The 25,272-nt window shown below is 39.5% G+C and overlaps 2 protein-coding genes across 2 annotated transcripts in view; both read right to left on the bottom strand.

Moving 5' to 3' along the window:
• ZC2HC1B (zinc finger C2HC-type containing 1B) overlaps positions 1-7,828 on the bottom strand; it is a 37,120-nt gene extending 29,292 nt beyond the window's left edge. The window contains exon 1 of the mRNA XM_043457205.1: positions 7,582-7,828. Within this exon, the coding sequence (XP_043313140.1) occupies positions 7,582-7,609 (28 nt within the window). The 5' untranslated portion in view covers positions 7,610-7,828. The remainder of the gene's footprint in view (positions 1-7,581) is intronic.
• Positions 7,829-8,304: 476 nt separating this feature from the next.
• Positions 8,305-24,276, bottom strand: LTV1 (LTV1 ribosome biogenesis factor). Its single transcript, XM_043457204.1, has 11 exons — positions 24,064-24,276; positions 22,994-23,125; positions 21,960-22,133; positions 16,415-16,502; positions 13,585-13,726; positions 12,972-13,227; positions 10,817-10,944; positions 9,776-9,915; positions 9,236-9,288; positions 8,847-9,047; positions 8,305-8,713 (listed from the first exon to the last, which is right to left on the bottom strand). The coding sequence occupies exons 1-11, from the start codon at positions 24,064-24,066 to the stop codon at positions 8,603-8,605; spliced, it is 1,428 nt and encodes a 475-aa protein (XP_043313139.1). The 5' UTR covers positions 24,067-24,276; the 3' UTR covers positions 8,305-8,602.
• Between the last annotated feature and the right edge of the window lie 996 nt (positions 24,277-25,272).

The following is a 25,272-nucleotide window of genomic DNA, read 5'->3' as shown; positions in this document are numbered from 1 at the left end:
TGAAGGTTCAAGATTAGGTGACTTCTTGAGGACAACAGGTAGTAAGTGTTAACAGTGAGACTCAAACTTGAGTCTCTGTCTCCACAAGTATTAAGACTATTTACTCAATCATCTCCATAAACAAACTGTATCAGTACTAACCTGCAAAGTAAATGGATGGAAGCCCCTGGAAGATCAATGGCCTTTGGTTTGAATCAGTTGAGTTTTGAGTTCAGTGAGTTTGAAATAATGACAAACACAGTATGATTCAACTGCACTCCTGAAACACACCACCATGTTCTCAAACACATTCGACTTGGAAGCTTGACAACAAGGAGAAAAGGTAATACGCAGAACCAAACGTGGAGATCAATAGAACCTTACAAGAATCCTGTGAAACAACCAAGATGCCCTTCAATATGCAAATCATTAAACAAACTGTGATACATTCACACCCTGGAACACTGCTGAGCAACAGAAAGGAACTCTGATATACTGCTAACATCCGCTGGGTCATAGGAAAAAGGGGCTTCCAGAAAAACAACTGCTTCTGCTTCACGGACTATGTTAAAGCTTTTGACTATATGGATCACAACCAACTGTGGAAAATTCAAGAGATGGGTATACCAGACCACCTCACCTGCCTCCTGAGAAACCTATATGCAGGTAAAGAAGCAACAGAACTGGACATGGAACAACAGGATGGTTCCAAATAGGAGAAGGAGTACGTCAAGGCTGTATATTGTCACCCTGCTTATTTAACTTCTATGCAGAGTACATCTTGCTGGGCTGGATAGCTCACAAGCTGGAATCAAGATTGCTAGGAGAAATACCAACAACTTCAGATATGTGATGCTATTTTTCTAACAGCAGAAAGCAAAGAGGAACTAAAGAGCCTGTTGATGAGGGTAAAAGAGGAGAGTGAAAATGCTGGCTTAAAACTCAATATTCAAAAAACCAAGATCATGGCACCTGGTCCCAACATTTCATAGCAAATAGATGGGGAAACAGTGGAAACAGTGGCAGATTTTATTTTCTTGAGCTCCAGAATCACTGTGGATGGTGACCTCAGCCACAAAATTAAAAGACACTTGCTCCTCGGAAGAAGGGCTATGACGAACCTAGACAGTGTATTAGAAAGCAGAGACATCACTTTGCTGACAAAGGTCCGGATAGTCAAAGCTATGGTTCTTCCAGTAGTCATGTATGGATGTGAGAGTTGGACTATAAAGAAAGCAGAGTGCGGAAGAATTGATGCTTTTGTACTGTGGTGTTGGAGAAGACTCTTGAGACCCCCTTCGACAGCAAGGAGATCAAACCAGTCAATCCTAAAGGAAATCAACCCTGAATATTTACTGAAGGGACTGATGCTGAAGCTCCAGTACTTTGGCCACTTGATGGGAAGAGTTGCCTCATTGAGAGAGACTCTGATGCTGGGAAAGATTGAGGGCAAGAGGAGAAGGGGGCAACAAAGGATATGGTTGGGTGACAATATTGACTCAATGGATATGAGTCTACGCAAACTCCAGGAGATAGCGAAGGATAGGGAAGCCTGGCATGCTCCAGACTGTAAGGTCGCAAAGAATTGGACACAGCTTGAGAATGAACAACTACTGATACATAAAACATGATTCAATCTCACTGCTGAGTGAAAGTTGTTCTCAAAAGGTCACATATGATTCTATTTGTAAAACATTCTTGAAATGACAGAAGTTGAGATGGAAAAGAGATCAGTGATTGCCAAGAGGTAGGGATGGTCAGTGAGGGAGGTGGAATGAGGAAGACCTTTGGGTGACGGGCTAGTTCTCTATCTTTATTGTGGTGTTGATGGTTATGCATGTGGTAACATGGCAGGGAACTACACTTGATCTTAGTTCCATGCCAAGATGTGATGGCATGGAACTACAAACACTCATTGTACCAGTGTATACTTTCTGGATTTAACGTTGGGTTTAACATCTGTAGTTAAGATGTAACTTGGTGGAAACTAGATAAAGAGCGCAGGAATCTCTACAACTTTTTATGAACTGCATCAAAATTATAAGTTTAAATACCTTTGGGTTGGCAACTCATGGCCATTGGGCCCAATCTGACGCTGCATGATCTTTATAAATAAAGTTTTAATAGTACCCAGTCAGGCCCATTTGTTTATATAAAATCTATTGCTATTTTCAAAATACGGAGGTAGAGTTGTGTGGTAGTTCTAACCAAGACCATATGGCCTGCAAAGCCAAAAGTTATAAATACTTTTTGGCCTTTACACAAGTAGGTTGCCAATGAGTGAATGAAAATGCAGTAATTAAAAATGATTTGTGGGAGAATAACATGGAAAATTTTAAGATGCATTTTTATTCAGGTATTTACAAATAGACTGGAAGGATATATATACATATATATGTGGTACACACACAACACATATAATTACCTAGAGTGCTAAGAAAAAAGGTGAAACTTGAGTTTCCTAAATTTTCAATTTTTCTATATACATTATGCATTGCTGTTTAAAAGAAAGAATGACATTAAAAAAACTCTTTTGATAGAAAATATTCTAAAACAATGACATTAACTTACTTATTTCTAACTTTACCCTAACTTGAGTCTCAGCAGACTATTAAAGTGGCTATTGTTTTTATACATTGGTTCACAATCTTAAGACAATTTTTAAAATGAGGAAACTGATCTGGAAGTGATCAACAGTTTTGTCTAGCATGTTAACAATGATAAATAAGCATTACAAAATCTCAGTTCAAAAATTTTACAAGAAACCTGGAGAGGATTACGGCCGTAATGAAGTTGGAAAAAATTCTACTTGAGACTAGACATTCTCCTTCTGAGCTGGAAGGTAAGAATGCTTTGTAGAGACACTTATCAATCCACATTACTTATATTGCACCTTATAAAGACATTGCAAAGAAGGAAAAAGATATTCTCTTACCTAGCTGTCAGTGAATCAAAAAAACTCTTCAGTCCTTTGCAATCTAGAACATGCAAATATGAGCAATACTGACATCTTTCAGGGCCCTACAGCAAAGGGGCTGGCATACTAGCCAAAACTTATTATCTCAGGAACACGAGTTACAAAATAATAGGAACTGAGACTAAGGAAATTAGGATGACAGAGAATATGCCATTTTCTTTTTGTTTTCTCCCCAAATCCTATGGTAAAGGGACTCAGAAACATGGAGAACCCTGAGGACAGGGAGGAAAGAGGAGAAGAAAAAAAAAACTAGAATCCGGAAAGCTGAAAGACATGGTAACCAACTTGGAGGACATAAAACTCCATCAAAATCCACTTTCCAAGCTGATGGCAGAAAAAAATAAATAAATAAATCTGATTCACACACAGAACCAGAAATTTACAGAATCTGTAAATCCAGATTTATACACAGAACCCTTCAAAACTTCTGAAGCAGGAGATGCCTCTGACACAGGGACAGGATACGTGAGGAAGAAGAGATTGCAAACGTGGAGAATCAGGGGGAAAGTCTTCTAAAAATGAGGTGGAGATTCCTAGACTCTTCCCCCTTCATCCCCCAGCCCCGGGGTGACTGCCTTTCTCCAACTCTAGCAGAAGACTACTCTTCAGAAAGGATAAGACAGAAGGCCTCTGTACGGGTCAACAGCTGAAGGCATGGGTAGGTAGATACCATTCACATATACATAGTTGGTTCTAAATATTTGTGCTAGTAACATTCCATACATCCCTGCAAGCACTAAATGTGCAAATACTGACACTACTCCTGGGGGAAATACAAAGTTAAGCTGCTCTGAGCCTCTGGGTCACATTTTAACCTTCCTTTTTCTATCTGTTGTAAGACACCTTAAATATAGTTGATTCAACAACATTGAACTCATAGCCAACCACACACTTCAAGCTGGCATGAAGCTTATCTAACATATTTTAGATAATATTTTAGGCATATTTTCTCCATAAGGCACATGACAGTCCTGGCAACACTATGCTTGGGAGCCTTTTAAACAGTGAGACCATCAAGAAAGAGTCCATCATTATGAAAAGCAGGGCATGAAGTAGACCATAAAATGTTCCCTTGTTTACAGTGGGGACAGCTGAAACAAGGAGGCAGAGCACCACATCATGCTACCCCACCTGGGAGCGTGGGTGTTAGATGACTCAACTTTTAAACTGCTATGTACAAGCCTGTGAACGACTGTGAAAGCACCTTTGACTATTGATTGAAGGTTACAAATTTTATCAAGTAGGTGAATTTGCAAAGAGGAACTCCATGGTTAATGAGGATTAACTGTATATGCGACATGTGTGTACATAATCTAGTGATTAATCTCATTTACAGTGATGTTGAAAGCAGAAAATATCCCACACCCACCTTCCTCTACTTGGCTCACAGAACTCTGCCTGCCAGACCCTTACTCTCAAGGCAGAATGCAAGCTTTCTGGAGAATATAATCATTCCATGGAGAAAGAGCTAAAGATACTGATGCTGGGAAGATTCAAGAAACATCTCACCCCAGACCACCCTACAATAAAAGCTCAAAATCATCTGATGCTACCCATCCATTCAGTCTCCAGTGTCTTCTTCCTCCAATCTTAACTATGAACAAAAGACAGGAACTTCCTAAGATCTGAGGGAAGTCTCCAGCATGTAAGCCCATAGTAAACGTTATAAAGGAGAATTAAAGCTCTTAGAAATTAAAAGCCTTACATGAGAAATACTCAACAGCAGGCTGGCAGGTAGAATTAGGGGAATCTCTCCAAAAGTAGAGTAAAACGACAGAAATACAGAAACATAAGCAAATTACAGTACCTGTCCAGAAGGTCCTACTCCAAAACAGAAATTCAGGAGAGAAAGGAGAAAATACAAGGAAGAAAATAAAAATAATTTTAAACTATTTCCAGAAGTGAAAGGACATCAGTCTCCTGATTGAGAGGATCCAGCACAAATGAAACAAATCTACACCAATAAATATTATTGCAAAATTTTATAACACTGGAGACAGATTCTATTGACTTGGAAAAAAGTTAACTTACAAAATATCAGGAGTCAGAATGGCTTCAGATTCACAAACAATAAAAACAAAAATAAGCAGGGAAAATTTTTCTAAACTTCTGATGGAAAATAATCTGTAATCTAGAGTTTTATACCCAACCAATCTACCAATCAAACATGGGGGTAGAACACATTTCCAGACATGTAAGCTTTCAAGACTACATCCTATGTTCTCTGTCTCAAGAATTACTGGAGGACATATACTCCACATGGTGAGTAAAAGATACAGCAAACAGGCATTCAACACAAGGGGGAGAGAAGGATGACAGCTGGGCCCCAGAACTAGAGAAGCAACCAGTTCAGACTGGAGGAGAGTGACTAAAGACACAGATATGCTGAAGGCGGTCATAACCTAGGCATTCACAGCCTTTGTAATCTAAGGATACTATTTCCTATATATATATATATCTGGCTCTCATTCTGTTCTGTACTTGGTTTACTTGACTAAATCCCAGAAAAGTGCCTACTTTCTCTTCATGCTGATGTCTATGATCAGCATGATCAGCTGAGGAGACTCATCTCACTCCACAGGAAGGCTCTGCACTCATCTCTTCAGAGACGGAGAGAGGTCATGCTAAGTGGAGAAGCAGAAAAAAGAAAACGACTAAGCAGACAACCACTAAGCCTATTTTGGCAGGAGGTCCAGGATGCTCCAACTGTGGTGAGTTGTGTTCCCAGGACTCACTCATCACCCAGTTCAGACATCTACACATGGGGTTCCTTAAAACTCTAGGAGCTGAAGTAAGACTCAGACTACTCAGCTATCTTCTCAAGGATGCCTTGATCAAACAGTCACTGAACTAGACTTGTGCTTCTCAGCTGTTCAAAGCTAAACAAGATATTGTGTTCACAGGGACGCCATGCAGATGTTGATTAATATAAAAGTCTAGATGGTTTGTAAGAGTTACCAAAGGGAAGAATAAATTGAATAAAAACCCACAGGTGGTTTCTGTGTTCTATTTAACTTGAATAACTTGTTCTACTTAACTTGAATAACTGGAATGTTTATTATACATTCTCCTGTAAATTTTACAAGTAAAAATCAAGGCCATTAGAATTTTTCCCTTCTTCTGACCTTTAACTGGAACAAGCTGAATAAAATATACTAATGGCAACACACAAGAAGGAACATAAAAGTATTGATAATTCAAAGTTACTGACAATCTTTATAAAGTTCTGTACTTCACCTGAAGTGATCTGATGACATCACAATGGAGGTGTGGATACATCACAGGTAGCATAAATTGTAATAGCTCTCGATACTTTGACTTGTAAAAATAAGTTCTAAAGTATCCAAAAAAAGTGACTTTACACCAATTACAGTGTTTAAACAAAATAGGTCCTTAAGATACAGCAGGCAAATTCTTAAGTAATTTTTGCCCACTGTCTGGGATGCCTGAGGCCTTCTTTCTGGCTAAGACTGAATCTAGGCCCTTTTAAGTTTAAGCAATTCTTTTCTGAAATATCTGTCCAAATAGCCATTCATTTTATATTACTTAGTAATCACTTATTGAATGCCAGGCTCTGTTCTTGACGCGGGGATAACTCTGTAAAGAAACACACTCTGCCCTCAGTGAGCTCTAGTGAGGGGCTGAAAAGATACATCTCAGACGCCAAAGGACGTTACAGAGAACATAAAGAATGCAGAGGAAGGTTTGAGCTATTTTGAAAAACATGGTCAGGGAAAAGTTGATAGGGTAGGTGACAACCGAGCACCACCCTTAAGGAAGATTTATTTACAGTTAAGGGCACTTCAGAGGGAACAGCAAGTACCAAGATTCTCATTTCAAGTGACACTTATCGCAGTGACTTGACACTGCTGGTCATATTTTGCTGCACACACCCTGCCTCCTTGGACAATGCTGTCCTTGAAGGTAAAACTCCCTTATCACTTAGGACACCATACATTTAAACAAAGAGCTGAAGTTTCCAACCACTGTTTATATGTGACTCACATCATAAATATTCCAAAAAGTTATGAACTTAAGAACTTTTTTCCTGATTAAAATCAAGATCTTTATATTTGGAGGATAATCTGCCAAAATCACAATGTTTCTCACCAAGACTAGTGGCTTTTAGTCACATTCTCCTAACTGCAAAATATATAACATGTTGACTTAAACCATTTGAGTCAGGTGTGGTAAAATTAGAAGTTCCACAGATGGAGTGTGAACAACACCAAGTCAAAGTAACATTCCACATCTTGTTAAGATTCTTGTGGTTTAAAAAACCTTCAAATGAGACAGCTACCAAAATATGTGGTCATCTCTTTAGGATTTAGTATATTCCCAATACAAATATAAATCATCATCTGGCCCTTTGCTTCCACAGGTTGGCATTTAAATTCATGCTTTCCAGTTTTCTACTTCTGTAAGGACAAGCTCTTCAGCCAGTTTTTTTTTTTTTTTTTTGTATCAATGTCAGTAGAGCACCTAATGCTACTGTTTTCCACAACTCTTAAGATTTAGAATACATAACATAGAGAGAAAGATAACATCTATCAGCTTAGGAAAAGCCACAATCAAATTATAGATGAAGGCACTTCCTAACAATTTAGATATCAAATATAGCTCACCTGCTGAGAATGGTTGTGCCCCAGCCATTCTGTACCCTGCTCAGACCAACACTGTCCAGAATTTTTTTTTTTTCCCAGAACAGTCCAGATAACAAAGCATTAGTCACAGACACATGAACAAGGGTCACTAACAACTTGTTTGTTGCAAGAAAGTCACAGCTTACCAAATAATTAACAATTGTGATGGTGTCATTGCTTGAGCCTTGAAAAAGTTAAAAAAATCTCACCAAAAGACAGGGAGTTTTTTCAACTATGTATTTTAATCAGTATGAATGGTTCCAAGCATTAAATAACACTGAAAAGACAAGCTTTCTAGTTTGAACTTAATATTTCTGATTTTGAGCCAGGTACTCACTGAAGCCAAGGAAGTTTTCTTGATTATTTCTTCTGTTTCCTGTCTTCACTGTTCCTAAATTCCAAAAACAAATCAGCCAGTAATTGCGTTCCAATGACCTTGATATTGTTTTACCACCCTTTTGAAATAACCCTTTGCACACAGCAATGGGAAATTTAGCTTCCAACCAGTGGAAACTTCTCAGGGAAGCTCTTCTTGCCACTCTTGTTTCAAATTTGAATTTTTAACTGGGTTACTTTTCAACATACAGGAAATCAAACCACTTAAGTCCTGAAAAGGAGTGGAAAGCTTTCAAAGAAATATTTGAGAACATCTGCAAAAGGCAACTGGGACAACTGTACAAATAAATGAAGAACGAATCAATTCCATTTAAGTTATGAAGGCATTTTTCCTTTAATTTATCCAAACATTTCATGTCCATTGTCATTTATTTAAGCAAATTTAAGCCCATAATATTAAATTCTAAAATATTACAATATTTACAAGACAGCTGGCAGAGAAAACTTGATGATATAAATACAAATACTGTACTGTTTTTTTTTTAAAAATACCTGCCAATAAAAATGGCAGACTGAACAGTTTTCTCTCTTTGAAGATCCTCGTTCATTTTTTAACGTAACAAGAAGTCCCTAATAGGGAAAGCACCTTATCTTAAATGTTCCACTATCACAGCTTTAGACCCTCAACATTCTTCTTCAAGTTCAGCAGCTCTTTTTCCTGCCTTCTTTTCTCCAGTTTGAAGGCTAATTTGTTAGCTTTCTTCTCCACTCTCCGTTCCTGTGCAAGAAAATGTTCATGTTATTCAAATCTTCACGCTGATGCAGACTAACTTTACAAAAGAAACTTCCCATGACCATACCTGCCCCGCTCCAGCTCTTTCTAAATCTCACATCTGAGAAGATTATTTTACCTTGCGCTCTTCTTTGATAGCTTGCTTTCGTGCTCTTTTATCTTCTTTGCTTTCACTTTTAGAACGTGGTTGGGTTGATATTTTAGGGAGATCACTGTTATTAATCATCTGCATTCGTTCAACTTGCTTTGCTGTGAGTCCTTTCTTAGGTAAGACATTGAGAGGTATTCCTGTTTTAGAAGATAGTCGGATTTGTTTGGGCTGAAAGAAAGATAAAATGGAATTGGGCTATTTTCCACTCCTACTAAAAAACAGCTCACTAATGGCCCATTTAGTTGCTTTTCATAATGGCTTTGAAAGCCACAAAGAGGTAAAGCCCAGAGAAAATAATCTGTACACTCCATTTCCTACACTGCATACTTCAAATTGCTCAGAACACTATGCCTTACCTTTGGTTGATATTTGATAAGCTGTGGATGGTTATATAAATTTGAGTATGTACCTTAAAAAAAAACACAAACACAAAAAATCATGTATTAACAAGTTCACTTTCAGTTCAGCAAAAACATTACTGAGTTCCTCCTATATTCTTTAGTGTTTTCACAGTTCAAAATAACAATAGCATCTGCTGCATGTTTAAGTATTTCGATTTACAACTAAGTAAGTGAAATGAATATTCACTGAAAGGACTGATGTTGAAGCTCCGAATCTGTGGCCACCTGATGTGAAGAGCTGATTCACTAGAACAGATCCTGATGCTGGGAAACAGAGGACAGGAGTGTGAGCAAACTGCGGGAGGCAGTGAGGGCTCAGGGCAGCCTGGTGTGCCGCAGCTCCACGGGGTCGCAGAGTCGGACACCACTGAGTGACTGAACAAAAACAAACAACTATTTTCCCAAAATGTGTACTTTTCCAAAGAGTCAATGTACTCAATACTTTAAAATCACTATCATACTTTCAGCAGTAAAACAGACACTTAAGATACTTACTACAAACAGATTCACAATCCCACTTCTCTTTGGCTTCTTCAAGAACTACCGTAACAATCTCCTCCTCCTCAGACCCATCCAGCTCCTTCACTGGCAGGTCCTGGTCCTCGAAGGGTTCAAGAGTGTTCAGTTTTACACAACTTTTGGTTGAGTTTTCCAAAATGAAGATAGAGGAGGGGGAAAAATACCACTTATTATTACACTATATGTTACTGAAACTGCACTGAAGAGCTAAAGAAACAACAGCCTTTTTTCAAATGCACAAACTCATTTGCCCCATCTGTCACTTCCTGTCACAATTAGCTCTATCCAGCCTTGCCTTTCCCCTGTCATTCTGCTGACAGAAAGGAAAAACCTATCTGTATCTTTACACAGTTTTAGCACATTAAACAAGATAGAAGTTTTCCTATATAACATTATCTTTTTTAAAGCCTTGAAAAGCATTAGCCCATCTGTCTCATGAAAGTATTCAAATAACTTAAAAAATGTAACCCTTGTCCTGCACTGGGTTCTACATGTGACAGTCATCAGGCAACACAGACCTTTTGAGCAGATGTAAACACCTCATTAGTTTCTCTCAGGGAAATCACCTTGATACAGATGATGATTTACCAAACGTTCAGCTAGAAAGTTATGCTAAATCAGGCTGAAGATTTAGCCTGATTTAGTAAATTCTGATTTACTTCTCAGAACACCTTTTCATGAAAATGAAGAGTATATATACTGAGAAGTCAGAATGATTCTTTAGCCGAAGAGGCTAAAAGCACCATGTCCCCTAAGTGTGCGTGACCTTGTACCTTAATCCTGTTATTCCATCATGATTCTCAGGTCAAAGCTACAAAAAGTTGGCTCTCAGTGTTTCCACTTACTATTATATTCGCCTTCAGGACTCTTAATAGCAAAATATGAGCAAAGGTTAGGGAAAATGTATTATTTTCAAAATATGGATTCTGACTGAGTAATTTTTGAGATTCTGCTGTGTGATTACAGACTTTATTTGAAAATGAAAACAAGCAAAAAGCCAAGGAAAAGTCACCATACTTCTCTGCCTTCTCTTTATAGTAGTCATTCAAAACTTCCTCTAAGCGATTGCTGTCTACTTGAATGGAACCTTCCAATTCAGCATTATCCAGAGCTCCAATTTCATCATCATCATATTGCTCATAAAACTTGGATGTAAAGAGAAAACATAACATGAAAAGGGAATGTAAAGATTATAGCATTTAAATGTTAATTTTACATTTTACTCCTGTACAATATTTAAGCACCACCATGAGATCACAACTACTAATAAAGTATTAGGAGAGATTTAGCACCATAATAATATGATGTGGAAGACATTCTACTCAGCATTCTAAAACTGACATGAAGACTGAAAATAGGCTTCCATTTAACATGAAAATGACCACTGATATAAGAGAAAACCCCTACGCAATGGGAGAAAATATTTGCAAATGTCAATACCGTTAAGAGGTTAATACTCAACATACACAAACAGCTCATAAAACTCAACATAAAAAAAAAAAAAAAAACAACCCAAACGCAAATAATCTGACTAAAAATGGGCAGAAGACATAAACAGACATTATTCCAAAGAGGAAATGCAGATGGTCAACAGGCCAACAGGTCATAAAAGATGTTCAAAATTGCCAGTTAGCAGGGAAATGCAAACCAAAACCACAATGTGGTGTCACCTCAAACCTGTTTGAATGGCTATCAGAAACAATAAAAATAACAAATACTGGTGAGGATGTGGAGAAAAGGCAATTCTCGTACACTGTTGGTAGGAATGCAAACAGGTGTATCCAACGTAGAAAACACTATGGAAGCTTCTCAAAAAACTAAAAGAGAATTACCACATGACCCAGCAGTTCCACCTCAGGGTATATATTTGAAAGAAACAAAAACACTAATTTGGAAAGATATGTGTATCCCAATGTTCACAGAAGCACTGTAATAGCTAAGCACTATAATAGCTAAGGCATAGAAGGAACCTAAGCACCCATCAACAGATGAATAAAGATGTGGTATGTGTATACGCATGTATGAACACACACACACAATACTACTACTCAGTCATAAAAAAGAATGAAATTTTGCCATCTGCAGCAACATGGATGGACTTAAGGGAATTATGCTAAGTGAAAGACAAATAGTGTATGATATTGCTCATATGCAGAACCTAAGAAAATGCAATCAACTAGTGAATACAAAAAAGACTCAACATGGAGTACAAACTAGTGGTTACCAGTGGAGAGGGAAGGGACAAGGGACAAAACAGGGGCAGATTAAGATGCATAAACTATCAGGTGTAAAATAAGGACATACTGTACAACATGGGAGAATGCAGCCAATGTTTTATAATAACTATATTTTATAATAACTATAAATGGAATATAATCTTTAAAATTGTGAATCACTATACTGTACGCCTGTTATTTATATAACATTGTACATCAACTATACTTTAATTTTTAAAATGAAAGGCAGTTATTGTGTTCAGCTTGAACAAATCCTAGGCAGAAATCTTTACCTCAGAATATTTCAGATACTTCCATATTCACTGATTATGCAAGCTAATAGATCATGTAAATAAAAGGTGTTAATGCACAAATTTCACTCTTTGTTTAGATGTTTACTGTATTATTCAAAGGCTGTAAACATTGTCAGGCTTTGTAAAAGAATTAAGCAAGGGGTAATGTAACTCCTGTAAAGTGAGGTTATTAGTAACAATTTTCCTATTTCTTGGAGAAAAGAGAGAAATGAATACTCACTGAAAAGGCAAAGTTAGAACCTTTATCTTAGGTATTCCTTGAAGGAATTTATTCATTATTTACGTAACAGTCTGAACTCCTGCCATATGCCAGACACTATATTAGGTATTGGGATATAACAGTAAGAAAAACACTCAAAAAAAAACAGACAAAAAGAAAAGGGAAAGCCCAGGCCAATGTTTGAAGATAGCATACTCTTAGAGATTGGGATCAGAGAGGTTCAGAATCAAATTATCAGATTCTATTGAGGAATGCTTTCTGACTTAAGCACATTCTTTCCAGAATGAAATCTGGGGCCATTTTATGATCTGTTTTTAAAAGACACAGTCTGTTTCTAACACTGAAAATTCTAGCTTTGGGTTCCAATGTCATAATGTGTACTAGGAACTGGTATTAAAAGGCTCCCCATATGGAGACCTTACCTTTTCAAACCTCTCATCATGTAGTGTCAGCTGTTCATTCCTCCTCATGACTGAGGACGTCAAGGAATACTCAGTAAAGCGACTTTTTGTTTCCTCTTCCCAGAAGAAGTGATTTTCTACAGCCCCAAGAGGTTTTCCAGGGGTAGACATATCCTCATCTGACGAGCCTGCAGGGTCATATCTATCGTCATTACTACCTCCTTCCTTCTCATCATCCACATCTTCCCACTCACTGTCATCTTCAGCCTCAGATTTCCTAAAGTCAGAGCCGTAAATTAACTGTCAAAACAACTTGAAAAACAACAGAACCAAATGACTTTACACAAGTAAAATTTGAGGGTATTTCAGGCAGGATGCTTGTTTAGGCAAGAACAGCTGTGCTGCTTGACCTGTATGATTTCGTTGGAAAAGTAATGAACTAGCAATCAAGCGACTTGGACTTTAGCCCCATCTATTGATGGCTTGTAAGGACCTCAAGTCTTAAATTTTCTACCCTAAAATGAGAAGACTCAAACTAAATGCTCTCAAAGGTCTCTCCCAGCTATAACTAATGGTTATAGTCCTATGGAAGCAACAGTCAGGGCATTCCTGCTTCAAAACAAACCACACATACTGTATCTCCATTCCCTCTTCCTCTTCTGTTGGCTTATTGGCCTGAAGAATGAAATCATCTTCAAGTAAATTATCCGGATTATCAAAATCAAAATCATCATCAAGAGCTGCAACAATGTCAGGATCAAAATCTAACCGAGGTCCTAGAAGGAAAACAAAAATTGAGAATTCCCAAGAAAGCATGATTCGTTCACTTAACTAACATAATTCTCAGCTATTACATGCCTGACTCTATATACTGAGGATAAAACAGTGATTAAAATTTTTAGAAGTTCAGGAATAAAAACAAAACTGCAAGAAAATTTAAAAAAGAAACAGTCCCTCTGGTTCAAATACCCACTGGTAAAACACAGATCTAAAATATTAAGCTGTGTCTATTTAGCAAAATTCAAAGCTTTTACCCGCAGGAAAAAATTGGGCTTTAAATTCACCTGTTAAAAGCAACTCTCACCTGTTAGAAGAAACAAATTATTAGGCTGGTACAAAAGTAGTTGTGGTTTTGGACTGTGAATTTTAAATCATTATAACTAGGCTCAAACACATCTTTATTAATCAAGGTAGGAACCATTACAATCAACACATTTTTGCTAATGAGAAATAAGCTTATTCCTATAGTGTAAAAATCCATGCTTCAGGATTCGATGGAACTCTTAGAAAGCATTTTCTGCATCCTATTGGTTGTGGTAGTATTTTCCCTGCAAAGTTGTTGAAACGCTTGAAGAAGTGGTAGTCAGTTAGTGAGAGGTCAAGCGAATAAGGCATATGAAGTACAACTTTGTAGCCCAATTCATTCAACTTCTGAAGTGTTGGTTGTGTGACATGTGATCAAGTGTTGCTGTGGAGAACTAGAGCCATTCTGTGACCAATACTGGCTGTAGGCTTTGTGGGTTTTGGTGCATCTCATTGATTTGCTGAGCACACTTCTCAGTTGTAATGGTTTTGCTGGGATTCAGTAAGCTGCAGTGGATCAGGCCAGCAGCAGACCACCAAACATTGATCGTGACCTTTTTTTGTGTGCAAGTTTGACTTTGGGAAGTGCTTTGGAGCTTCTTCTCCATTCAACCACAGAGCTGGTCATCCCCAGCTGTTGTATCAAATCCACTTTTTCACTGTATGTCACAATCTGATCAAGAAATGGTTTACTGCTGCATACAATAAAGACGACACTTCAAAATGATTTGAGTTTCAGTCAGCTCACAAGGCACCCACTTATCAAGCCTTTTCACCTTTCCAATTTGCTTCAAATGTCGAATGACAGTAGAATGGTCAACACCGACCATTCTTGGCAACTTCTCATGTAGCTGTAAGAGGATCAGCTTTGATGGTTGCTCTCAATTGGCCACGATCAACTTCCTCTCATCAGCCACTATGCTCCCTCATCTTCAAGGCTCTTGTCGTCGTCTTTGCACAACTTCTTGAACTACTACTGCACTGTAAGTTTCTTAGCAGTTCCTGGGCCTAATGCGTTGCTGAGGTTGTGAATTGTCTCCACTGCTTTATGACCATGACCCAGTTTTGAACTCAAAAAAAAAAAAAAAAATCGCTTAAATTTGCTTTTTGTCTAACATTATTTCTACAGTCTAAAATAAACATGAAATGAACAGCAAGTAATAAGTCATTAGTAGTAAAAAACACATAAAGCAGGAAATGCACATTAAAATGATGTATAACATAATCACTTTTGCTAAAGAATGGATTCCCGTATCAAAGGGCAAAGTTCGACAATGCAAACCACAATTACTTTTGCACCAACCTAACAAATATCTGTAGCCTGTGAAACTCCTGTCTTTTCAGACTATGAGATTTTAACAAACGCTAATCTGTTTCTTTAGCTGTGTTCTTCTATATGTAAAAATAGTAGAGTCCTAGAAACACTTTCAAGTTCAAACCTGTAAACTGACATGGCTTTCAACACCCTTCACAGAGTGGCCATTGCTTGACCTCCAGCCTTGTTTCCCATTAACCCTTACCCTTCATTCCAGACCTACTACAGATAAGAGGTGTGCAGATTCCTATGTTCATGCCTTTTCTTGGAATATCCTCTCTTCCCCACCCCACCTCCATCTACCTACTTAAGTTCTACCTAAGACATCAACCATGACATCTTTGGTGCTTCACAATAATTCATTCATTTGTACTATGATTGTAATTTCCCATTCTTTGTCTATCTTTCCCAGCTGATGATAATTAAGAGGTCAGAGACAATGTTTTTTTCTGATTTAACCCAAACTCGGTCATAGTACAACTAAAAAATTTGCAGAATGGATTAAATGAATGAGTGACACATGGCAAGTGTTAGTCAATAATTAACGCAGTTTAGCAGGAAATATCAAACACCACATCTGTGGACTTCTGTTTGTTCATTTTAGTCCTGGTACTGCAAAAAAGAACCCAAACATTATTAATTTTTGGTGTATCTAGAATAGATAGTGAGATGGACTTCTATAAAATACTTCTCTACACTCTTGGGAGAAATTCTGAAAGCGAACAGATAAAGTATTTTCATGACTGCACCACATGAATGTAAGACTGAGTATCACTGTTTCCTTTGTGAGAAGTTAGGACAAGGCTAAAATTCCCCTACTAGATCACCAAAAATAATTTTCCCACTTTCCTCTCCAAATAGGGACTTTAAAGATTAAGAATTTGATGGCAATAAAGAGACGCTGATCACAGTTACCCTTCCTAACTTAATGATCTCTAATCTAAATTCAAACACTCCTCAGTTGTTGCAACACTTTTATCAGGGAAAGAAAAACTCTGTATCATTACTATATGTTGCTTTTTTGTAAAATACAGCTCTGTCCACTTGAAGTTAAAATTATACATACCTGAAACAGGGGCTGCTTTATTTAACAATCCAACATCTTCCTCAAATTCTGATGCAAACACTGAGGAAGGCAACTTAATTCCACTGGTCTTGAAAAATAAATTATGCAATGGTTAGATTTATTTAGAAATACTTTTCAGCTACTAAGAGTTGAAGTGCCCCCCAAATTCATGTCCACCGAGTTCAGAAAGTGACCTGGTTTGGAAACAGGTTCCTCACAGATGTAATTAGTTAAGATGAGATGGTACTGGATGATGGTGTGTCCTTATAAGGAGGCCACACAAAGACAATAAGACACATGAGGGAGAACGCCATATGAAGATGGAGGAAGACTGGAGTGCTATCCTACGAGCAACAGAAAACTAAGGATTGCTGGCAACTACCAGAAACTAGGAGACAGGCACAAAAAGATTCTTCCTGTGAGGCCCCGAGAAGCAACAACCTTCCGAAAGCTTGCTTTCGGACTTCTGGGCTCCACAACTGTGACAGAATACATCCCCGTTGTTTTAAGCCACCCAGTGGTAATATGTGGTAATTTGTTACCGCAATTCTAACACAACCGTATTCTGCATTGTCTCACTTGTACTCCAGTTACCAGTTTTGAACATGTATATCCCCATCATCTCAAAAGCAAGTTCCTTGTAATACTTCACAAAACTTAATCTAGTACATCACTTCACTTAATTCTATCGACCCCGTGAGTTGTTAGCATGTTTTAGTCAAACACAAGCTAAGAAAGGTTAAATGGCATGACTGCCTGAGATTAGTTAAGTGAGGTTTGGGGGATTCAAATCCTGGTCTCACAACTCCACTCTCTTCAAATTTCAAAACAAAATTAATCTTTTCCTACCTAAACCAGAGGTAACATCCTCATCTTTGGTATTGGCACAACTTTTCTTTTTTTTTTTCCATTTATTTTTATTAGTTGGAGGCTAATTACTTTACCATATTGTAGTGGGTTTTGTCATACATTGACATAAATCAGCCATGGAGTTACATGTATTCCCCATCCCGATCCCCCCTCCCACCTCCCTCTCTACCCGATCCCTCTGGGTCTTCCCAGTGCACCAGGTCGGAGCACTTGTCTCACGCATCCAACCTCGGCTGGTGATCTGTTTCACCATAGATAATATACATGTTTCGATGCTGTTCTCTCGAAACATCCCACCCTCGCCTTCTCCCACAGAGTCCAAAAGTCTGTTCTATACATCTGTGTCTCTTTTTCTGTTTTGCATATAGGGTTATCATTACCATCTTTCTAAATTCCATATATATGTGTTAGTATGCTGTATTGGTCTTTATCTTTCTGGCTTACTTCACTCTGTATAATGGGCTCCAGTTTCATCCATCTCATTAGAACTGATTCAAATGAATTCTCTTTAATGGCTGAGTAATATTCCATGGTGTATATGTACCACAGCTTCCTTATCCATTCGTCTGCTGATGGGCATCTAGGTTGCTTCCATGTCCTGGCTATTATAAACAGTGCTGCGATGAACATTGGGGTGCACGTGTCTCTTTCAGATCTGGTTTCCTCAGTGTGTATGCCCAGAAGTGGGATTGCTGGGTCATATGGCAGTTCTATTTCCAGTTTTTTAAGAAATCTCCACACTGTTCTCCATAGTGGCTGTACTAGTTTGCATTCCCACCAACAGTGTAAGAGGGTTCCCTTTTCTCCACACCCTCTCCAGCATTTATTGCTTGTAGACTTTTGGATAGCAGCCATCCTGACTGGTGTGTAATAGTACCTCATTGTGGTTTTGATTTGCATTTCTCTGATGATGAGTGATGTTGAGCATCTTTTCATGTGTTTGTTAGCCACCTGTATGTCTTCTTTGGAGAAATGTCTGTTTAGTTCTTTGGCCCATTTTTTGATTGGGTCATTTATTTTTCTGGAATTGAGCTGCAGGAGTTGCTTGTATATTTTTGAGATTAATCCTTTGTCTGTTGCTTCATTTGCTATTATTTTCTCCCAATCTGAGGGCTGTCTTTTCACCTTGCTTATAGTTTCCTTTGTGGCACAACTTTTCTGAGTTGGCTGCTTAAATGCTATAAGATCATAAATCATTGTGACCCACTCATTGTTTTGAACTCCTGCATACAGTTACTTCACATCTATTTTCTGGGCACCATCTTACTCATGGCTAATCAGGGCACAGATGACAGTTAGATGTTGCTTAATCTACATCTAGTCCAATGTTTTATTCAGTTTAGTTGCTCAGTTGTGTCTGACTCTTTGAGACCCCATGAACTGCAGCATGCCAGGCTTCCCTGTCCATCACCAACTCCCCGAGTTTACTCAAACTCATGTCCATTGCATCAGTGATGTCATCCAATCATCTCATCCTCTGTTGTCCCCTTCTCCCGCCTTCAACCTTTCCCAGCATCAGGGTCTTTTCAAATGAGTCAGTTCTTCACATCAGGTGGCCAAAGTATTGGAATTTCACCTTTAGCATCAGTCCCTCCAATGAACATTCAGGACTGATTTCCTTTAGGATGGACTGGTTGGATCTCCTTGCAGTCCAAGGGACTCTCAAGAGTCTCCAACACCACAGTTCAAAAGCATCAATTCTTTGGCACTCAGCTTTCTTTATAGTCCAACTCTCATATCCATATGTGACTACTGGAAAAGCCATAGCTTTGACTAGTCAGACTTTTGTTGGCAAAGCAATGTCTCTGCTTTTTAATATGCTGTCTAGGTTGGTCATAACTTTCCTTCCAAGAAGGAAGAGTCTTTTAATTTCATGGCTGCAGTCACCATGTGCAGTGATTTTGGAACCCAAAAAAATAAAGTCTGTCACTGTTTCCCCATCTATTTCCCATGAAGTGATGGGATCAGATGCCATGATCATAAGTTTTCTGAATGCTGAGTTTTAATCCAACTTTTTCACTCTCCTCTTTCACTTTCATCAAGAGGCTCTTTAGTTCTTCTTTGCTTTCTGCCATATTGGTCATGTCATCTGCGTACCTGAGGTTATTGATATTTCTCCCAACAATCTTGATTCCAGCTTGTGCTTCATCTAGCCCAGCGTTTCTCATGATGTACTCTGCATATAAGTTAAATAAGCAGGGTGACAATATACAGCCTTGACGTACTCCTTTTCCTATTTGGAACCAGTCTGTTGTTCCATGTCCAGTTCCAACTGTTGCTTCCTGACCTGCATACAGGTTTCTCAAAGGGCAGGTCAGGTGGTCTGGTATTCCCATCTCTTTCAGAATTTTCCACAGTTTATTGTAATCCACACAGTCAAAGGCTTTGTCATAGTCAGTAGAGCAGAAATAGATGTTATTCTGGAACTCTCTTGCTTTTCCAATGATCCAGCAGATGTTGGCAATTTGATCTCTGGTTCCTCTGCCTTTTCTAAAATCAGCTTGAACATCTCGAAGTTCACAGTTCATGTATTGCTGAAGCCTGGCGTGGAGAATTACTTTACTAGTGTGTGGAACTGGACATGGAACAACAGTCAAAGGCTATTACTGCCAGATTAAAACTCCTTGTCTATTCTGTGTGTCCAGACTCCTTACTGTTACTCAGTAATGGAACCTCCCCATAAAATCAATTACATCATGGAATAATTCAAAGTAATTTATGGAGCACACATGTGCTAGCCACAATGACCCACAATACTACCTCATGTCCCTTCCTTCTGACTGGAATGATCCTTCTCTCTTCAACAGAATCCACCCTTTTCAGCGGCCAGCTCAGTTTCTTCCTTCTCCATGAAGCTCTTCTTGATTACTGTTCTGGAGCTTTCCTCAGTGTCAACTCTCTCATTCTGCACAGCATACAATCCACTTCAACGTGGGCTGGCACATATCTTCTGACTGGTCCCTAAGCTTTAGTCTCGTCTTTTCAGCCACACAGTTGGTAATGTCAGAGTCACCACAACGTGTTCTCTGTCTATGGACCTCAAAACTGTCCATCCTCAGTCAAGGAGCCGGCAGGAAGCCAAGCTGCACATTCTCACTGGCTCACAGAGCCTGCTGGAAGCCACTGAAGAGCACGAGGGCCTATCCAGTAAGCTGTTATGGCTTCTAAAGAGTTTTTCAGGTGCGAAGCATGGGCAAAGATCTGGCTTTCTGCTGTGGAATCCTATTTCTTAAAAGATTTACTGAGATATAGTTCATATATTACACAATTCAGCCATTTAAAGTGCATAATTTCATAATTTTGCCACATATTACAATAACTTTTTAAAAACTGTGGTAAACTAAGTACTTTTAAGACATTTTGTGATTATCTATCCTTGGACTCTGGGGTTAGAAAGAGAAGGATCAGCTTGGGCTTAATGAATTAACTTTGGAGAAAAGAATCATACATATAGAGTTTAGACAGTAATTACATTTTGGATAAAGGCCTGTGACTTTTTTAGTGGTTGCAATGATTCTGAATTGCTCTCTGCTGTGACAGTACCTGCTTTGCTTCATGAAAAAATCAGGGACTGATCACACTTTACTAATTTACTTTCTGTACTGCTTTACTTTCTGTTTTTAGGGCATATTCAATACTCCTGGTTTACTCACTTTGGTGGTTTGTTATACGTTACAGTTGAAGAAACATACGGGACTCATCCATATTTTTGCATCATGCTACAAAAAACCAATGGCACTTGTTTTTCAAACATAATCCACATATCCTTGTAAACATCACTGAAGTGCCCTTTAATAGTCTTACTCTGTTAGAAGAGTTAATTAATTAGATAGTGGTTACTTTTACCCAAAATGAATTAAACAGTCTTTTACTGGCCAATACAATTTAGCCAGAAGGATGTTAGGAATTCACTAAAACATTTATTACTTAGGATAAAGAAACTGAGCCACTTTCCCTTCTTCAATGGGTCACTGGAAGGAAATGAGTCAATAAGATACATATCCTACTTCGGATGTAACAGGTTTGGGGAAGAAGGTGTAGAGAAATAGGTTCTGGTAAAGATGTGGTAATGGGGTGTGTGGCCTCCCAAGAGAGCTACAACCTAGTGAGTGAATGAACAGGCAAACAGTTATTATTAATACCTCTCTGGTATAATATGCTGACACCTAACCCTTTTGACTTATCTTAAGCAACAAGTATGGACTGGAGGAGCTTAAGATCACATCTTCCCCAAGGAAAAGAATGTCTAGACCATGGCAGGACTGGAGATGAGAAGCAGGGGAAATTGATGCTCTTTGCATCTCTCCTTTCTGTCTATAAATCCAATATATTCATCTTTTTTAAGTGCCAAAAGTGATATAAAAGTTTCACAGGAAAATTTACTACACACTAATACGAAACTAAAAATAAGGACTTCCCTGGTAGTATAGTGGCTAAGAATCTGCCTGCCAATGCAGAGGACATGGGTTTGATTCCAGGTCTGGGAAGATCCCACCTATCGTGGGATCAGCTAAGCCTGTGCTCAGAGGCCACGAGCGGCAACTACTGGGCTCAGATTCAGCTCTCCAGCTGACACCACTGCTTGCCTCAAACAATTACGTTGATTTAAAAGTGGTGGTTTACTCACTCACAGCCCCTCACACACACTCACACTCAAACTGCTAAAAAGCCTTACTGAAGTTACTAAAGGCTCTTCTCGCCCATCTCCCCTGTAAGGTGCACCGAAGGTACTTGTGGGAATCAGCTCCGAGGGCCCAGAGGGTTCCTTCAGGTGCTGCAGGTAGTCATAGTCGTCGTCAAAGAACACTCCATACTTCCTCTGCTCCGCTCGCCTCTCTTCATCTTTTATCTAGGATAATAAACAACATGGACACAGTGCCTGTTCCAAGGATAAGACCCAGGAACCTTCCAATGAGCACAGCTTTCAGAACATGGGGCAGATGACCCACGAACACTCTGGCTGATAGGAATGAGACAAAGACTTAAACTCAGGAAACACAGGATGCCACATAAAATGAAAATGGAATAAAAACAGTTCTTCCTTCCATTAGACACTTCTGTGCAACAAGTCAAGCCAAGAAACACACACACACTATTTTACTATGTTATGTGGAGAATTAAAAGACTAGGGCGCACTGAAAGGTAAGTACAATTTCCTGAATGTATATGCAAAGAAACTTCTCAATGCATAACACCAATTGGCTTTACAAAAAAGCTAAATATGCCTGGGTTCCCCAATACTTCCTTCCACATTACCCACACTTAACAAGAATACTCTGACTGATAATTACCAAATCAACCTCTTAAAAGCTCCCTTGCATTTTCTAAAGCTAACTCATGAGTTTTACATTTCATGAGATGACCAGGAGGCAAAAATGCAATTTGTGGTTATGAAATGCCAATATCTCATGGAAAGCAAAGACTGAGCATATGGTTATGTCCTAAATAACAGAATAAAGCATTGTGGCTGATGGTTTAGTAAATATTTTTCCATTACTCTATAAGACTGCTCACTTAAACATCTCCAATAAAAATAGGCTCTCAATCAAAATAAACATGTATGATGTAAAAATGAACATATTTACTGAGAATTAAATCACATATTTTGTTTCCAAGAAGATCAGTTATCTGAGAACAGCAGCTGACTAATATAATTAAAAACTATCAACAATCCACCTACAAACTTACTGGTTTTAGAACAGGACCTACCTTCTGTGTAGGCAACAGAACCCTCTGGGGTGCAGTCTCGTCTGCCGCTAAAGGATCTCTTTGGCTCCGGTGGACCAGGTGAAAAGATACAGCTTTCTTCTTCTCTATAAAGGGCTTTTTCTTCCTGTGAGGCTTCAAAGAAACAGAATCACAGTAATTAATAAGAACAGCAAAAAACACTGATTATACCCCACACAGGCATCTTCAATAAGTTATGGGAAGGATCAACAGATTGCCAAAACCTGCAGTTTAAAAAAAAGAAAAAACCACTATCTTCCTTCAACAAACCTTTGTTGGGAGGTACTCCGTGCCAAACCTAGTTACAGGTGCTGGGAATGTAGCAATGGTAAAGTTAAAGTTTCTGTTCACAAGCAAATCACCGAGAACGGGGTTTCAGGTGAAGGCAAGCAAAACGAAACACAGGGATGGGTACTGACTCAACAGTTACTTTCAAGTGGGGGCTCAGAGAAGGTCCCTGAGAGTCTGAACCAGAATAGGGGTCCAACGCAGGAAAATCTGAGGAAGAGTTACAAGCAGGAGAAACAGTTCCTGTATCAACTATTAAAACCATAACACAACTGAAGTTGAAGTACAAGATTCACCATCGTTCTACCTTCTCGTTTCACTACACACCCTCGAGTTTCTAAACTGAAAGATCATTCCAGTTGAGTAGGCCCAATCTTAGAAGCTCCTCTTCCCCAGAGTAGACAGATGAGCAGACACCTGCCACTGCAACGTCTGGAGAGGCGAGCAAACCCCTCTCCGCCTGACGCCACGAAGCACTGGGTGTCGCATCTGTGTGCCTTGTTATAGGTTTTTAGGCCTCTAGGAGGGTAAAGGGTAGGCCATCCTCTTCTGTCTACTCCACAGGCACGCTAGGCCGTGGAAGCCCCATTCTAAACTGCAAACTACGCCCGCAGTGGTGAGGGTGGCCCAAACCGGGACAATGGGCCAAAAGCCGCCTGGCTTCACCTTCGGACGTGCGATCCCAGTTCCAGGATGCAGAAGCCACTGGCTTAGGGGACCCAGCCTGGCCTCTGCCAAAACAGGGCGCCCCAACTCCTACTTACCATGCTTGCAGCCGCGCGGCGCTCACGCCAAACAGGGACGACAGCACTCTCCTAGTCGGACGGAAGGTGACACGGTACCTCCCGAACGCCTCTGAGAATCAGCTCACTGCCCGGTCTTTACTCCACTCCACACGTGCGGCTCCGGGAACTGGCTGGAAACCACTCAGCAGGCCGTGGAAATGGACCAATCCCCGAAAGGCTGAAGGATCACAACCGGAAATTACGCAAAGCTCACGCCGGCTCAAGGATCGCGAGAAGCTACTGGTGGGTGGGACTGTTTCCTCTCTCGGAGGGCGGGGCTTTTCTGTCCGTAATTAAATCAGCTGGGGACGGGAGTCGTGGTCGCCTGTGCGAGATGAGGCGCGAAAGGGGGTCGCTGTTTATTGGCGAACTGGCTTTTTATATCGCCCTCTGCTGAGAACAGAAGCCACGGAGCTAGCATCCCCATTGACGGTTGTATTTCCTGCCTATTCCTCGCCGTAAACAAGACAAACAGAACATACAAATAAACTACACAAAAGGAAGGTGGCCACTCTCCTGGGTCCCTGACGTTTCAAGTTCCCTATTTGGGTGGGACTCAGAGCTAGTTGCCTTAGCAACGGAGGATCCTTGGTTCAGTTCAGTCGCTCAGTCGTGTCCGACTCTTTGCGAGCCCATGGACTGCAGCATGCCAGGCTTCCCTGTCCATCACCAATTCCCAGAGCTTACTCAAACTCATGTCCGTTGAGTCGGTGATGCCATCCAACCATCTCATCCTCTGTCATCCTTTTCTCCTCCTGCCTTCAGTCATTCCCAGCATCAGGGTCTTTTCAAATGAGTCAGTTCTTCACATCAGGTGGCCAAAGTATTGAAGTTTCAACTTCAGCATCAGTCCGTCCAGTGAATATTCAGGACTGGTTTCCTTTAGGATGGACTGGTTGAATCTCCTTGCAGTCCAAGGGACTCTCAAGAGTCTTCTCCAACACCACAGTTCAAAGCATCAGTTGTTCGGTGCTCAGCTTTCTCTATGGTCCAACTCTCACATCTATACTTGACTACTGGAAAAAACAAATCTTTGACTAGACAGACCTTTGTCTGCAAAGTAATGTCTCTGCTTTTTAATATGCTGTCTAGGTTGGTCATAACTTTTCCTCCAAGGAGTAAGCATCTTTTAATTTCATGGCTGCAGTTACCATCTGCAGTGATTTTGGAGCCCAAGAAAATAGTCTC

This window comes from Cervus canadensis, chromosome 33 (genome assembly GCF_019320065.1).
Source record: "Cervus canadensis isolate Bull #8, Minnesota chromosome 33, ASM1932006v1, whole genome shotgun sequence".
In the NCBI taxonomy this organism is placed as follows: domain Eukaryota; kingdom Metazoa; phylum Chordata; class Mammalia; order Artiodactyla; family Cervidae; genus Cervus; species Cervus canadensis.
Note: the sequence above shows the minus strand (reverse complement) of the source record. Positions and strands in the feature narration are given on the sequence as shown.

Coding starts and splice junctions, on each gene's coding strand:
- LTV1 (XM_043457204.1), bottom strand. Junction 13,228..13,584: donor GAAGAGGGAATGGAGATACA/GTATGTGTGGTT, acceptor CTCTGACTTTAG/GAAATCTGAGGCTGAAGATG. Junction 9,289..9,775: donor GGATTGTGAATCTGTTTGTA/GTAAGTATCTTA, acceptor TTTTTTTTTAAG/GTACATACTCAAATTTATAT.